Source organism: Anomaloglossus baeobatrachus, chromosome 6 (genome assembly GCF_048569485.1).
Source record: "Anomaloglossus baeobatrachus isolate aAnoBae1 chromosome 6, aAnoBae1.hap1, whole genome shotgun sequence".
NCBI classification, from domain to species: Eukaryota; Metazoa; Chordata; class Amphibia; order Anura; family Aromobatidae; genus Anomaloglossus; species Anomaloglossus baeobatrachus.
The window spans coordinates 69,997,305-70,015,063 of NC_134358.1; the positions used below are offsets into that span (position 1 = coordinate 69,997,305).

Sequence of the window (17,759 nt, forward strand, 5' to 3'; positions counted from 1 at the left end):
ATCGCACACAAAATTGATCAATTTAACATAGACTACTAACGTACGTGTGACAGCAAATGAACGACCTACGTGTGATCTCATTAGATCACATATGCGATCTCTTAAACCAAGTTACACATTTTTTTGAAAGCTTTGCTTGTCTTACAAAACGCTCTCAAACCAAGTTACTCTTAGGGCGGCTTTGCACACTACGACATCGCAGGTGCGATGTCGGTGGGGTCAAATTGAAAGTGACGCACATCCGGCATCGCATGCGACATCGTAGTGTGTAAAGCCTAGATGATACGATTAACGAGCGCAAAATCGTCGTAATCGTATCATCGGTGCAGCGTCGGCGTAATCCATAATTACGCTGACGCGATGGTCCGATGTGGTTCCTCGCTCCTGCAGCAGCACACATCGCTGTGTGTGAAGTCACAGGAGCGAGGAACATCTCCTACCGGCGTCACCGCGGCTTCCGTAGGATATGCGGAAGGAAGGAGGTGGGCAGCCCCTCTGCCGCTATTGGCCGCCTGCCGTGTGACGCCGCACGACCCGCCCCCTTAGGAAGGAGGCGGGGCGACGGCCAGAGCGACGGTCGCAGGGCGGATGAGTGCGTGTGAAGCTGGCGTAGCGATAATTTTCGCTATGCCAGCTATCACACGATATCGTACCTGCGACGGGGGCGGGGACTATCACGTGCGACATCGCAGCATCGGCTTGCGATGTCGCAACGTGCAAAGCCCGCCTCAATCCAAGGTTCCACTGTATAGGGGAAAAAACCTCTTCCAAAACTGCTTCCGGAAACCGTACATTAGGCTTTGTGCACAGGGCGTCTTTTTCAACTAGATTTCACCTGGAACCCGTGATTCTGGTTTGTGAAAAAACTGCAACATACGTACCAGAATCACTGACGTGTGAAAGAAGCCTAATGATAAGACTCCTCCAAATCCCCCTCAAAAATGAAAGGTTCCTGAAATGTTGTATTCTTGCAAAACTCTTGTTTTCAAAGCCTCAAAAACCTCAGTATGCACATGCCCTTAGGTATCACGGTGAATACCATTCTTTTTCATATACAGAGTTTTTTTAGTTTGTTTTTTTTTTTTACTAGGTTTTGTAAACCTTGCTGTGGAAAAAAGGAGAAGACAGACACTTATTTGATGTCAATCTTATTTTAAACAAGACACTGACAAATAACAAGACTGCCAAAAAATGTGGTAAGAAAATCACAAAAACACCTCTTTAAAATAGATTAATAGACATAGTATAAAGATATATAGACAGACAGACAGATAGATAGATAAAGAGATAGATAAATACACTGTGTGCAGAATTATTAGGCAAATGAGTATTTTGATCACATGATACTTTTTATACATGTTGTCCTACTCCAAGCTGTATAGGCTTGAGAGCCAACTGCCAATTAAGTAAATCAGGTGATGTGCATCTCTGTAATGAGGAGGGGTGTGATGTAATGACATCAACACCCTATATAAGAGGTGCATAATAATTAGGCAACTTCCTTTCCTTTGGTAAAATGGGTCAGAAGAGAGATTTGACTGGCTCTGAAAAGTCCAAAATTGTGAGACATCTTGCAGAGGGAAGCAGCAGTCTTGAAATTGCCAAACGTTTGAAGTGTGATCACCGAACAATCAAGCGTTTCATGGGAAATAACCAACAGGCTCGCAAGAAGCGGGTTGGGCAAAAAAGGCGCAAAATAACTGCCCATGAACTGAGGAAAATCAAGTGTGAAGCTGCCAAGATGCCATTTGCCACCAGTTTGGCCATATTTCAGAGCTGCAACGTTACTGGAGTATCAAAAAGCACAATCTGTGCCATACTCAGGGACATGGCCAAGGTAAGGAAGGCTGAAAAACGACCACCTTTGAACAAGAGACATAAGATAAACTGTCAAGACTGGGCCAAGAAATATCTTAAGACTGATTTTTCAAAGGTTTTATGGACTGATGAAATGAGAGTGACTCTTGATGGGCCAGATGCATGGGCCAGAGGCTGGATCAGTAACGGGCAGAGAGCTCCACTCCGACTCAGACGCCAGCAAGGTGGAGGTGGGGTACTGGTATGGGCTGGTATCATCAAAGATGAACTTGTGGGACCTTTTCGGGTTGAGGATGGAGTGAAGCTCAACTCCCAGACCTACTGCCAGTTTCTGGAAGACAACTTCTTCAACCAGTGGTACAGGAAGAAGTCGGTATCGTTCAAGAAACACATGATTTTCATGCAGAACAATGCTCCATCACATGCATCCAACTACTCCACAGTGTGGCTGGCCAGTAAAGGTCTAAAAGATGAAAAAATAATGACATGGCCCCCTTGTTCACCTGATCTGAACCCCATAGAGAGCTTGTGGTCCCTCATAAAATGTGAGATCTACAGTGAGGGAAAACAGTCCACCTCTGGGAACAGTGTCTGGAGGCTGTGGTGGCTGCTGCACGCAATGTTGATCATAAACAGATCAAGCAACTGACAGAATCTATGGATGGTAGGCTGTTGAGTGTCATCACAAAGAAAAGTGGCTATATTGGTCACTAATTTTTTGGGGTTTTGTTTTTGCATCTCAGAAATGTTTATTTCTACATTTTATGCAGTTATATTGGTTTACCTGGTGAAAATAAACAAGTGAGATGGGAATATATTTGGTTTTTATTCAGTTACCTAAAAAGTCTGCACAGTAATAGTTACCTGCAAAAACAGATCTCCTCCTAAGATAGCCAAATCTAAAAAAAATCCCACTCCAACTTCCAAAAATATTAAGCTTTGATATTTATGAGTCTTTTGGGTTGATTGAGAACATAGTTGTTGATCAATAATTAAGAAAAACTCCTCTAAAATACAACTTGCCTAATAATTCTGCACACAGTTTAGATGGAGAGATAGATGGATAGATAGATGGATAGATAGATAGGATAGATTTGGATTTCCGGTGGTCTTACCTTGCTTGAGCGCAATGACACTCTCCCTCCGCAACGTGCGCAGAATTTAGTTTGGCAATATGAACAGTTATGGCCGCAGCCATCCGCAAATTTCGTTTTGTGGCAGATCCCGCAGGTCGGGGCGTCCCCCTTTTGCTCTTGCTGCTGCTGAGCCTCTTCGCCCATCTTTTTCACTTGCTCTTTGTACACTTCAAACTGCTGGTGCAATTTCCTGCACAGGAGAAACAGACATATGAGGAAAACTGATGAATGCCCCACAGATAAGAAGACAACGAAGCAGATAAAAGTGTCTGGTGATCATACGGATTACGTGCATGCAGACACACGGTTTTTGGCGTTTTCCAAGAACATGCACTTTTGGTGGGGTTTTTTTTTAGCATGATTGTTTATGCACTTTATATTATGGGTTGTAGCAATACGGGGTATTTTTTAGTGTATTTTAGTGAAATAAACCTTACCAAAATGCAGAAAAAAAACGTAAAAAAAAAAGTAAAAACGTAGCAGAAACATGCACGGATTTACCAGAGATGACATGACGCTATTCCTACCACACATACATTATATTCCATAAAACCAAAAAACGTTCTTATAAATACACTAATAGCAGTCATTATAGACTTCTAATATATGGAGGAATTAAAAAGGGTTTTTCATGAAAAAATGTTGATTTACTTTTATTTAATAAATCGGTAGTACACATGAAAACAAGAAATTCTGTAATATATCTTATCAGAGAAATCTGGTTCTTTCTCCACCAGGACTGATCTTTCACTCTCACTCATGGAAAAATTGGTAAAATCTGTATTCAGTGAAGACAGATTTCCCATTTCCAAGATAGATGACGGTTGGTGCTTTTAAAATTCTATGGAGAAAGAAGGAGGAAGGAGGAATAGGAGGCAGATATTTTCATGTAAGTTTTCCTGAAACAACAGTCACAGTTCACCATAAAACTTTATGAGCACCAACTGTCATCTATGATTGCAGTAGTGGAAAAAACTATTCACAGATTTTATGTCACGGGTTGTGATGGGATAACCGGGGACCAAGACTCCTTGGCTGGCTCTCAGGGTATGAGGGTCCTAACTGTCCCTGATCCCAGAGATACATCTGATGGTGATGATGTCTGGGCCGCCTTCTTTGCCCTGCCTCTGAACAACTCTGATCACTGATCATTAGATCACCACAGGGGAGGACTGGGACAAGAGTGGTAGAACCCATAGATAAGGAGAAACAGGGGAAACCAAAACTTGGTCACACAGCATGCTCACACACAGGTTTTAGACAACAAGTTATATGGAGGAAAATAATGGCAGGGAGGAAAATAATGGCAGGGAGGAAACAACAAGACGACGACAAAACTCCATGCACCAAGCAATACAATCACCAGCAGGACTGGGATAAAACAACACACAGACCGGTGTAGCTAAAACTATAGTCGGCATGGGAAGACGGGCTCTTCCATTTTAAAAAGGCAGGGAGTGACTGTGATAGGTCTCCCACAACATGTGATCCAAAAGGTCACCAGCAGGCTAGTAGAAATGAACTCCTGCAAGCCTGTTCACAAATGATCACACAGCTGGTCGACGCCCGAGACTGTCCGTCTAAGGCCCCCTTCACATGTCAGTGATTCTGGTACTTATGTAGCAATTGTTAGGACCGTTTCACACGTCAGTGAAAAACAGTGACGTTTTTCACTGGCGTGTAAAACACGCACATGTCCCTGCGTGTGCCGAAAATCACGGCACACGTGGGTTGTCTAAGTGCAATCCGGGCTCCGTTCTCCGTGGCCCGTGATTGCACTTAGAAATCAACTCACCTGCGCCCGCTCCCGCTCTCCATGGTGCTGAATCCTCCCGCGGTGCAGCATCCGGCCGGCGGTGACCCCTGCAGCAGCTGCTTCTGGGTCGGCTGTGTCGCGCATAATGAATATGCGCGACAGTAATCAGCCGGCTTAGAAGCAGCAGGGAGAACGGGCTGCAGAGGACATCGCTGGACGCCGGGTGAGTTAAAATGTTTAATATTTTAAATGCACGTTTTTTTCTGGCACGTGTTTCACGGACCACACCACTGCGTGGTCCGTGGAACATCAGTGATGCCAGAAAAAAATGGACATGTCTCCGTGCAGCAATCACGCACACGCGGGTACACCGCATGGAGACACGTGCAGTGAAAAATCACTGACGTGTGAGCAGACCCATTCATTATAATGGGTCTGCGTATGTCAGTAATTCTGGTACGTAGAAAAAAAAGCACAAACGTCCCAGAATCACTGACGTGTGAAAGGGGCCTTATACGTACCAGAATCACGGACATACGCAGACCTATTAAAATCAATGGGTCTGCGCACACATCAGTGACTTCTCACTGACCGTGTTTCCGTGTGGCATACACATGTGTCCACGTTTCTGCATGGAGACAAGTCCGTTTTTTCTGACATCACTGATGTCACACGGATCACACAGTGGTGTAATCCGTGTAACACGTACAAGAAAAAAAATATATCTTTGAAATAAAATGATTTTTATACTCACCTTCTCCAGTGATGCTGTCTCCGGCCGCTGCTGGCTGCTGCCTCCAATCGGCTAATAATGCTCAAGAATATTCACTGCACAGTCGACCCGGAAGCAGCAGCAGCAGGGAAACCGCGCGGCCGGACAAAGCAGAGACGGAGATTCAGCACCACAGATAGCAGGAGCGTGGACAAGTGAGCTTGTAGTACCTGATCTCTGTGTGTTATCACTGATCACGGATTGCACATGGAGAACACACGTGTGCCGTGAAATCACGGCACACAGAGGGACATATGCGTTTTTAGCACGTCAGTGAAAAACGTCTAGTGTTTTTCACTGATGTGTGAAAGACACCTAACTCAGAGGCACCAAAGGAAGCATAATGAGGAGTGTTAGACTACGCAGTGTGAACAGCGTCTGATGCTGCCATGACACTCGTCGAGTTTAGCGCAAAACACCGTGTGACATTTTACCTGTGAATTGAAAATATTGAGAATGAAAGATCAGTCCAGGAGGAGAAAAAAGTGGATTTCTCTACTTAGACATATTAAAATATTTCTAATTTACATGTGTATTATTGATTCATGAAAAATAAATAAATAAATAAATAAAAGATAATATATATATATTTATATATATATATATATATATATATATATATATACATACATATATATATATTTATTTATATATTTTAGGTCTATGCAAAAATATCATTTTTTTATTATCCACATATAAATAAAGAAGCCATAACAAAGAAAATCAGCGCAAACAGTATAATAAAATCCAATATAGAAATCAGTCCCCAAGATCTCGGCTCAGGGACGGCATTGCGTTGATGAGCGTGTTTTATACAATTAATGCCCCTATTTTTTTTTTCTCTACTTGGAACTTTTTGATTAACCCCGCTAACGCAGGTAGGGTCCATGCAGATTGGCGCTCCTTTCCTTCATCCGTGACTGCGCACTTTCTCCTTTCTCCGTCTTTTCCTTACTGATTCACAGTCAAAAGACGGCTTACTAAATAATCTAACACTTTACTCCCCAGGGAAAAGGTCACAATTAATATGTGGCTTCCTACGTGGTGTTTGATGTATAATTCACGCATTTGCTGCTATTTCATTCACTTCCTTCCATTGCATAATATACAAATTGTAAAGATTAGATTAGTTCTGCACAGATGGTCATTTAAAGGGACCTGGTCCATAAAGTTCAGACTGTGGTCTAAGTTGCCTATAAACATTAGATTCCACTAAGGCTGTGTGCACACGTTGCATTTTTGCTTGCAGATTCTTATGCCAGCAAAGTCAATGAGAATAGTGAAGTCTTGCGCTGACCTTCAGGACGTGACTTTTCTTGCAGATTTGGTTGCAGAAAAAAAATCTCCAATTTTTTCTGCGTTTTTGGTTGCGTTTTTCCCATTGAAAGCAATAAAAAAAACACATTAAAAAAAAATAAAAAATGGCAAAACTTGCCTTTTTGCTGCAGCGTTTTTCCTGCCAGGAGATGCAGATTTGGTGCAGGAATTGCTGCAAACGTATCTGCGACGTTTGAACATAGCTGGCAAGCAATTCGTAGTTCAAATTTGGAAAGAAAAGGGTTAATAGATCGCGCTGCCGTGGAAAAGAGGATCCATGTAGAAGGAATGATTTTATTTGTCGACGCGTTTCAAAGCCTTATGGCTTCTTCATCAGGACAAATCGTATACTTATATATGATTTGTCCTGAGGAAGAAGCCATAAGGCTTTGAAACGCGTCGACAAAGAAAATAATTCCTTCTCATGGATTCTCTTTTCTACGGCAGCGCGATCTATTAACACTTTTCTCTCCAAATTTGAACTGCATCTCCACGTGGGTTCTTCTGCAGCCATATTTGCGCCATTACAATGGTTGTGACTCTCAAAACCACACCAGGTGGGTCTACCCTTACGCCACCTTTGCTGACAGTGTTTTAGGATAAGACCCTATTGCACCTACTGTCTCTTCCAGCACTTTTAACCGTTGTACCTGAAGCAGTTTATAAAAACAGATAATTCCAGACATTTACGTAACATTCAATGACCAATTTAAAGGGGTTGTCAAAGTTTGGGGAACATTTTTTATGACTTAAATGGATGTATTTTGGATGTTGTATCTATAGCCTCTGTCATTAACTGAGAATCTGTCAGCGAGCTCCTTCTAGCTAGCCTGTAACTCTCTTATCTGTCCTCTTCTGAGCTCCCCTCATCTGATTTATCACTGCAGACCACATAAAAGTTGAATGCGCAGGTAAACAAAAAGCCTAGAAAACCCTACACATATGCATTTAATAGAGATAAGCGAATACATTTGCAGGATTTTTGCCCATTGGCCCGGAAAGTATTCCATGATCACTGGATAGGAGCCCTGCGAACCGCCTCCTACCTGTCAACATTTCCGACTCCTTTTTTATCTCATTCTGTTAGCTGGCCAGGTGAAAAGTCGTGTGTGTGTCATACGATATGAATGCTGTGTCATGGGTGTGTCACAGTTGACAGACAGTCTTGTGGTGTCTTGGTGTAGACGGTCGCAGTGTTTGGCTACACAAACTGCTCCCTGACCTTCTATTCTTCTATTCTTCCTGCTGTGGTATAAATGGTATGCTATGTATCTTTTCTGCTTGGGGTTAATCCCTTTCCTTTTAGGATCCTGCGGATATCCTCACCTCATGGCTGCTAATCAACATCACTTCCCCTTGTGTCATTATAGGGGTTATCCGGCTTCTTTTGACTTTTTTTTTTTATTACCCTATTGGTCTACATTGGGGCAGATAAGTAGATAGAGACCACTTGCCTGCCCTGCTGTCAACCCCTCTCCCCCGGCTCAGAGTGGTCATGTGACCGCTCCTGCCGCGATTTTGCTGCTTCCGGTCATTTCATGTCAACATGGGCAGGACCATGTTGACATGCAAATCTGGCACAGCATGTCGCCTCCCTGCTGGGCGACTACAGTGCGATGAGCCCCGCCCCCCTTCCCTGCACCCTCCCACACATTCCCCCGCACCCCGTACTCTCCCTGCAACCTCCCCCTGCACTGCTCTGGGGTCCGTGACCTGGGGGAGGGGCCTGGCGGTGGCTGCCGTGGTGTCAGCGCTAGCACCGGGCCCCTGCTCAGGATCGCACATTCAAATGTACCGGCATCACAGATCACAGATGCCGGTACATTTGAAAGTGGTGATGAGAAGCAGCGCAGCGCTGCTTCTCATCACTGTCCCTCCCGCAGTCTGTGCTCTCTTCAGCACAGCGGTGACGTCACTACTGTGCTGATATGTCCAGAGCACAGACAGCGGACGAACGTGCAGGAGCGGCGGGGACCGAGGACGGGTGAGTACAGTCATGGCCAAAAGTTTTGAGAATGACACCAAAATTATATTTTCACATGATCTGTTGCCCTCTGGTTTTTAATTGTATTTGTCTGATGTTTACATCACATACAGAAATATAATTGTAATCATATTATGAGACCAAAAGGATATATTGACAGTTAGAATGAGTTAATGCAGCAAGTCAATATTTGCAGTGTTGACCCTTCTTCTTCAGGACCTCTGCAATTCTCCCTGGCATGCTCTCAATCAACTTCTGGACCAAATCCTGACTGATAGCTGTCCATTCTTGCATAAGCAATGCTTGCATGTTTCCAGAATTTGTTGATTTTTGTTTGTCCACCCGTCTCTTGATGATTGCCCACAAGTTCTCAATGGGATTAAGATCTGGGGAGTTTCCAGGCCATGGACCCAAAATCTCTATGTTTTGCTCCATGAGCCATTTAGTGATCACCTTTGCTTTATGGCAAGGTGCTCCATCATGCTGGAAAAGGCATTGTTGGGGCCAAACTGCTCTTGGACAGTTGGGAGAAGTTGCTCTTGGAGGACATTCTGGTACCATTCTTTATTCATGGCTGTGTTTTTAGGCAAGACTGTGAGTGAGCCGATTCCTTTGGCTGAGAAGCAACCCCACACATGAATCGTTTCAGGATGCTTAACAGTTGGCATGAGACAAGACTGGTGGTAGCGCTCACCTCTTCTTCTCCTAATAAGCTGCTTTCCAGATGTCCCAAACAATCGAAAAGGGGATTCATCTGAGAAAATGACTTTACCCCAGTCCTCAGCAGTCCACTCCCTGTACCTTTTGCAGAATATCAGTCGGTCCCTGATGTTTTTTCTGGAGAGAAGTGGCTTCTTTGCTGCCCTCCTTGAAACCAGGCCTTGCTCAAAGAGTCTCCGCCTCACAGTGCGTGCAGAAGCCCTCACACCAGCCTGCTGCCATTGCTGAGCTAGCTCGGCACTGCTGGTAGTCCGATGCCGCAGCTGAAACAGTTTTAAGATACGGTCATGGCATTTGCTGGTCCTTCTTGGGAACCCTGGAGCCTTTTTGGCAACAATGGAAGCTCTCTCCGTGAAGTTCTTGATGATGCGATAGATTGTTGACTGAGGTGCAATCTTTGTAGCTGCGATACTCTTCCCTGTTAGGCCATTTTTGTGCAGAGCAATGATGGCTGCACGTGTTTCTTTAGAGATAGCCATGGTTAACTGAGGAGAAACAATGATACCAAGCACCAGCCTCCTTTTAAAGTGTCCAGTGGTGTCATTCTTACTTAATCATGACTGATTGATCGCCAGCCCTGTCCTCATCAACACCCACACCTGTGTTAATGGAACAATCACTAAAACAATGTTAGCTGCTCCTTTTAAGGCAGGAATGCAATGATGTTGAAATGTGTTTTGGGGGTTAAAGTTAATTTTCTTAGCCAATATTGACTTTGCAAGTAATTGCTGTTAACCTGATCACTCTTTATGACATTCTGGAGTATACGCAAATTGCCATTAGAAAAACTTAAGCAGTAGACTTTGTAAAAATTAATATTTGCAGCATTCTCAAAACTTTTGGCCATGACTGTATGTACTCCCTACATGTGTTCCCTATGGGGATGGGGAAGGGGGGGTCGGTGCAGAGCACCGCGTGCGGTACAGAGCCATATGTGTGTGTGTGTGCGGTGCAGAGCCATATGTGTGTGTGTGCGGTGCAGAGCCATATGTGTGTGTGGTGCAGAGCCATATGTGTGCGTGTGGTGTGAAGAGCCATATGTGCGTGTGCGGTGCAGAGCCCGATGTGCGTGTGCGGTGCAGAGCCATATGTGTGTGTGTGGTGTGCAGAGCCCGATGTGCGTGTGGGGTGCAGAGCCCGATGTGCGTGTGCGGTGCAGAGCCCGATGTGTGTGTGTGGTGCAGAGCCCGATGTGCGTGTGCGGTGCAGAGCCCGATGTGCGTGTGCGGTGCAGAGTCCGATGTGCGTGTGCGGTGCAGAGTCCGATGTGCGTGTGTGCGGTGCAGAACCATATGTGTGTGTGCGGTGCAGAGCCATATGTGTGTGTGTGGTGCAGAGCCATATGTGTGCGTGTGGTGTGCAGAGCCATATGTGCGTGTGCGGTGCAGAGCCATATGTGTGGTGTGTAGAGCCCGAAGTGCGTGTGCGGTGCAGAGCCCGATGTGCGTGTGCGGTACAGAGTCCGATGTGCGCGTGCGGTGCTGAGTCCGATGTGCGTGTGTGTGGTGCAGAACCATATGTGCGTGTGTGTGGTGCAGAGCCATATGTGTGCGTGTGGTGTGCAGAGCCATATGTGCGTGTGCGGTGCAGAGCCCGATGTGGTGTGTGGTGCAGAGCCTGATGTGGTGTGGGGTGCAGAGCCATATGTGCGTGTGCAGTGCATAGCCCGATGTGGTGTGTGGTGCAGAGACGGATGTGGTGTGGGTTGCAGAGCCGGATGTGGTGTGGGGTGCAGAGCCCGATGTGGTGTGTGGTGCAGAGCCTGATGTGGGGCTGTTATTTGCAATGCTGTAGTGATAACAGGTCAGTGCTGAGGCTGAATACTGACAGGGAATGTGTGTGCAGGGGGCGGGCAGGGGGTGGGGCTGGACACTGAGGCCGGGCGGTGCCAGTTCTGACTGAGGTTTTGCACAGGAAGTGGTCAGTTTGCTAGAGCTGAATGTAAAGAAGGAGCTGCAGAGAATAAAGGGTAAATTCAAGAGGAACAAAAGTTAGAAAACAAAAAATAACAATGTAGGGGTGTTTTATATGACAATACAGCACAGATTAGCTTAACAAAAATTTTTGAGTTTATGTCGGACAACTCCTTTAAATACCCACATTTCCCTGTGGTGCTTGCTGGTGTTTGCTGCTCAGGAGAGCGTTCTATGCAGAACACTGACTCAAACTGACAGTGTCACTGTCAGAGGTAACATCATGCTGCTGTGACCAGTAATTTGATATAGAGTTCATTATGACCTCTGTTTCTACCCCACTAATATGCTTGGGTGGAGGCAAAGGAAGCCGATTGTGGACTGCATTTTGTAGTACTACTGACGGCTTTTGAGAATGGTGATGGTGCATTTGATGCGGCCAGCAGCTCCCACATCCTTAGCCGTGGTATGCCTTTTTTTTTACCTGTACACTAACCCATTCATTGCCACTGCCACTTTTTCTTTGCTAATAGGTTTCGTAAAACACTATGATTCACTTTTCACAATCTTTTCGACTCCAACTAATCAACCATTGCCAAAAAGCATGGGGTCTTGGATTAAAATCCCACCAAGGACAACATCTGTAGGAAGTTTGTATGTTCTCGCCGCGTTTATGTGGGTTTCATCTGGTTTCCTCCAACAATACAAAATCATACTCATACGAGTGATAGTTTATGAGTACCGATGGGGTCAGTGATAAAGTCTGTAAAGCGCTGCAGAATACGATGGCAATATACAAGTAATAGGTAGTGATGAGAGAGCACTACTGTGCTCGGGTGCTCCATAATCGTAACTAGTGATGAGTGGGCACTATCATGCTCGGGTGCTCCATAATCGTAACTAGTGATGAGCGGGCACTACCATGCTCGGGTGCTTGGTACTCGTAACTAGTGATGAGTGAGCACTACCATGCTCAGGTGCTCCATGATCGTAACTAGTGATGAGTGAGCACTATCATGCTCGGGTGCTCCATAATCGTAACTAGTGATGAGCGGGCACTACCATGCTCGGTATTCGTAACTAGTAATGAGCGGGCACTACCATGCTCGGGTGCTCTGTACTCATAACTAGTGATGAGCGGGCACTACCATGCTCGGGTGCTCTGTACTCGTAACTAGTGATGAGCGAGCACTACCATGCTCGGGTGCGCTGTACTCGTAACTAGTGATGAGCAGGCACTACCATGCTCGGGTGCTCTGTACTCGTAACTAGTAATGAGCGGGCACTACCATGCTCGGGTGCTCGGTACTTGTAACTAGTGATGAGTGAGCACTATCATGCTCAGGTGCTCGGTACTTGTAACTAGTGATGAGTGAGCACTATCATGCTCAGGTGCTCGGTACTTGTAACTAGTGATGAGTGAGCACTACCATGCTTGGGTGCTCGGTACTCATAACTAATGTTGAGCGAGCACTACCATGCTCGGGTGCTCAGTACTCGGAACTAATGATGAGTTGGCACTCATATTCCCGCATAGCAGCAAATAAACAGGTACAAAAGTGCAGAAGTGCAAAAAGACCATGTATACTACCAGACGGATAGGACTTAGGTTAATGCCACAGTGAAAATAACCGCAAATGCTGATCAATAAAAATAAATTCTAGAGGTAGTCTGTAGCATGTGCAATTTATATGGTATATAAAGATGTCATTTGATGTATAAGTGTCCTAGTACAGTGCCGACAAAAAGCCTTATATAGCCATACAGTAATGATCCCAGTGGGTGCCAGAGATGTAAATCAGCAGTGTATAGGAAGTCACAGCGCATGAAACGCGTGTTGGGGTTTGGCATCACGCAGGACCATCAGACCATCTACCAAGGTAGTAAGCTAATTTATACACAGCTATAATAACTGTTCGCATGATTTGTTTTTAACATTGTTATTTTATTTTCACATTTCTTTCTTGTCACTATCCCTTTATTGGTGGATTTTGCCTACACTTCTATGGGGATTTTTAAATTTTTGATACAGAAATAGTAGTATACCTGTATTAAGACTTGTCCCCCAATAAAAATAATACCTTTTTCTGAAAGGTACCAGTCACGAGAAATCTAGTGAAGAAGTCGTATGCAAATCAGGTTGAAAGTACACTATGGGCGTGTCAAGTAATGCAAGTGCACTGACACGCCCCCAGTGCACTTCCAAGCTGGTTTGCATATGACTTTTATGTTGAATTTCTCATTTTTGGCACATCAGATCTCTCCATAAAATGTTACATAGAACTCTTGCAGCCATTTGTCACGCTCCCCGGCTCCCCTGCCACGCTCCCTGGCTCCCCTGCCACGCTTCCCGGCTCCCGTGCCACGCTCCCCGGTCCCCCGCTCCACAGCCTCCATGCTCCCTCACCTGCGTCCTCCAGGCAACCCGGTCACCGCTCACGGCGCCCGTCTGTGATGCTGAGCCAGTCCGGCACTCCTGCCTCCTGTGCACCGCTTCCTGCTCTGGCTTCTGGCACCCGGGCCTCGCGCATGCGCATTAGGGCGCGCGCGCGGTCATTGACCCTCTCTTAAAAGGCCAGCGTCCTCCAACAGGATATTGAAGATCCAGGTACAGGGTATATAGAGGGATGATTTCCAAGTGGGCGTGGCCTGTTCTTCGTGTTTGCTAAGCTAGGAGTGAGCTCTCCCTGTGCTTTGTCCCGTACTTACCTATCTCTCTTGTAGAGTCGCTCCTGTCTCGCCAACCGGTCCTGACGGTTCCAGAACCCTGAACGGTGACTGTCCGCCATCTCGTCAGTCCCTACCGTCTCCGATCCCTGGATCGGTGTGCTGACCGACCTCCTCGCTCAGCTGGTTCCGAACTCTGCCTGACATCATCTCGGCCTCCGAACCTGAGCTCCGTCACCTGGACTACCTTCAGAGACTCCGTGGTCCCAGGGACTTCTTCACTCCACTCCTCTGAACGGACTGTCCTGCTACCCGTAGTGCTCCGGCTACCGGGCACCTTGCCCTCGGTGGGGTGCTCAGTCCAGTGGATCCACCTCCTGGGCCTACCCGTCCTCCTGGTCCTAACAACATTCCCTTTTGCAGTAATATCTGATTATAATTAGTGCAAAAAAGCACAAAAAATGGAGCAGAAAATATGATACAATCAACACTGGTGACATTATAGGTGTAGAAAATGCTACATGGATAAAACAAGAACAGGCATAATAAGGTGAACTATGAGTCTATAGGGAATGGGGAAGAATAATGTACACCATTCCTTATAGTCTGCGGCTGATACCCCTCCGATGCCGGTGCCAGGCAGACGATGCCAACTGCTCTCACCTCTGCCGGCATTAGTATTTATCTCCTGTGGCAAACAGTGGCTGTTGCCTATCAAACGGGACAACCGGACTCGTGTATGACAACAGACACTTATCCTCCGAGTCCTTTTTTTTTTCTTATTAAAAAGGAAAGCCACAAGGTTACGAAAAGGCAGCATCACAACAGTAAAAGGATCCAACAGCCTAAATAATGTAAAGTGTTCATAAATGTTGTACACCCTGCAGACTGAACTTCTCCTAATCTGAAAATAGTGATGTCACGAGGTCTCCGGTTACGGTGCCAAGCAAGAATGACACATGCTTAAATGTCCACTACACCGCCAACCTTCCCCCCCCCCAAAAAATAAACCGCAAAAAATCCCCCATAAAAATAACAATGACCCCTATGTCTGATGCATACATTACCCCGGATAGGAGTCGTTTGACGGGTGCAGAACATTGTGTCTGTGGATATGTCAAGGCAGCATGTTGTACTTTGATGGCTCATGCAATTAAAGTAATTTGAGTGACTTGTCAGAAACATTATCCCTGCTAGTGAGGATCTTCCTAGGTGTAATCATATTTCGATGTACTTAACAGCCAGCTTGGGAAGTAGCTATTTTTAGGAGTCTGTATTGAAAAGACGGCGCACTGTACATCTTAAAAGGTAAAAGAAGGATACATCAAAAAGTAATATCAATCGACTGGCTGCCTCAAGATAGAGAACATATCCAATGGAAGGGTGTTTTGTTAGCAAGAGTACCAATATGGCCACTGAAACGGCTGCAACACCGTAGAAATAACCTATATAATGTCATATTATCCAATCCGGAACTTTGCACCCCAAGGAATCTATCATCGGGAACTCTGCCCCCTCAGGAATCTATCATTTGGGACTCTGCCCCCGAGGAACCTATCATCCGGGACTCTGACCCCAGAGCCCAGAGGAACCTATCATCTGGAACTCTGCCCCCGACGAACCTATCATCTGGGACTCTGCCCCCCAAGGAACCTATCATTCGGAACTCTGCCCCCCAAGGAACCTATCATCCGGGACTATACTCCCCAAGGAACCTATCATCCTGGACTCTGCCCCCCGAGGAACTTATCATGCGGGACCCTGCCCCCGGAGGAACCTATAATTCGGAACTCTGGCCCCCGAGGAACCTATCATTCGGAACTCTGCCCCCTGAGGAACCTATAAATTGGAACTCTACCCCCCCGAGGATCCTATCACTTGGAACTCTGCCCCCCGAGGAACCTATTACTTGGAACTCTGCCCCCCGTGGAACCTATCATCTGGGAATCTGCCACCCCGAGAAACCTATCATCCAGGACTCTGCCCCCCAGAGAAACCTATCATTTGGAACTCTGCCCCCCGAGAAACCAATCATCTGGGACTCTGCCCTCTGAGAAACCTATCAATCGGGACTCTGCCCCCCGAGAAAGCTATCATCCGGGACGCTTTTCCCCGAAGAATTTATCATCTGAGAATCTGCCCCCGAGGAACCTATCCTAGATTTTGCTTCGGGATCAAGGAGCTATTATAGTTATACCTCACATCCGTGTGAGTGTTGCCAGCTGAAAAAAAGGCCCAATTTTTTTTAGGTGTCATCCTTGTTTTTTTTCTCATTTTTTTTTCTTTACTGAAGCACGTAGCCTACCTAAACTATTTATGTATTTTTTAACTACAAAAACACATACAGCTGCACTCTAACATGCTAACATTGAATAAAGGAACTATGGTATTGCATTACTGCTATAGTAATATTTGAAAAAAGAGATACTTAGCTTATGTATTGGCCAATACATGTGAGCCCAGTAACCAGCGACAAGGTTATCTCATATTTTATATATATATATATATATATATATATATACACAGTATATATATACACACACACACACACACACACACACACACACACACACACCGAGACACTAGCTGGAAATGCCTCTATCTGGCAAAATACATACAAAATACATACAGCTGCACTCCAAAGTGCTAAGGTTGAATAGAGGAGTTACATAGACACGTAGGTTTTCAACCCATATAGAGGCATTTCAAGTTAGGGTCCCAGTATATATATATATATATATGAGAGCACCTTGTTGTTGGTAACTGGGCTCACATGCATTGGCTAATACATAAGCTAAATATATTTTTTTCAAATATTCCTATAGCAGTAATGCAATGCCAGAGTTCCCTTATTCATTGTCAGCATTTTAGAGTGCAGCTGTATATGTTTTGTAGTTATATTGTGTTTTAGGCTAGCACCTGTTCACACCTGTTGGATGTGCAGGTCAGTCTTTTTGATTTAATTGTAGTGCATTTTTCTCTCTTTAGCCGTTAATTCTTAATGTATAAGTTAAAAAAGGATAACGCTTGTAAGGAGATCTGAAGCTCAAATTCTGTCTTCCTAGTTACATTCATGTCTCCTAGATCCTCATAGACTTTAAGGACTCATTCACACGACCGTATTTTCGGTCAGAGTACCATCCTTGAAAACAATGGACAGCACTCGCACCGATGTTCGTGCAGGTGATCTTTTTTTTTATTTTCTGCATGTGAAAAAAATCCCAGTATGCACACTTTAACTCCGGAGGTCTGATGAGGCTCACTCATTCAAGTCTATGGATGCGAGAAAAAAATTGGATGCCACCGATTTTAATGGATACATTACATAGGAAACTATAAGTGATCCGATAAATTATTAAAGGGTTTGTCCACTACTAGGACAACTGTTTTTCATTGCTCATGTCTGCCCGTGTTAAGATAAAAACACTAAGGTGGGCTTTGCACGCTGCAACATCGGTAACAATGTGTTACCGACGCTGCAGCGATAGTCCCCGACCCCGTCGCAGCTGCGATATCTTCTGATTGCTGCCGTAGCGAACATTATCACTACGGCAGCTTCACATGCACTTACCTTCCCTGCGACGTCGCTCTGGCCGGCGAACCGCCTCCTTACTAAGGGGGCGGGTCGTGCGGCGTCATAGCGACGTCACACTGCAGGCAGCCAATAGAAGTGGAG

General features: G+C 45.4%; 1 protein-coding gene across 47 annotated transcripts in view; it reads right to left on the bottom strand.

Moving 5' to 3' along the window:
* Positions 1–17,759, bottom strand: part of RIMS2 (regulating synaptic membrane exocytosis 2) — a 990,720-nt gene that overhangs the window by 800,455 nt on the left and 172,506 nt on the right. For all 47 annotated transcript variants that reach the window (XM_075353016.1, XM_075352970.1, XM_075352974.1 and 44 more), the window contains one exon: positions 2,934–3,144. In XM_075353016.1, coding sequence (XP_075209131.1) covers positions 2,934–3,144 — 211 coding nt within the window. The remainder of the gene's footprint in view (positions 1–2,933; positions 3,145–17,759) is intronic.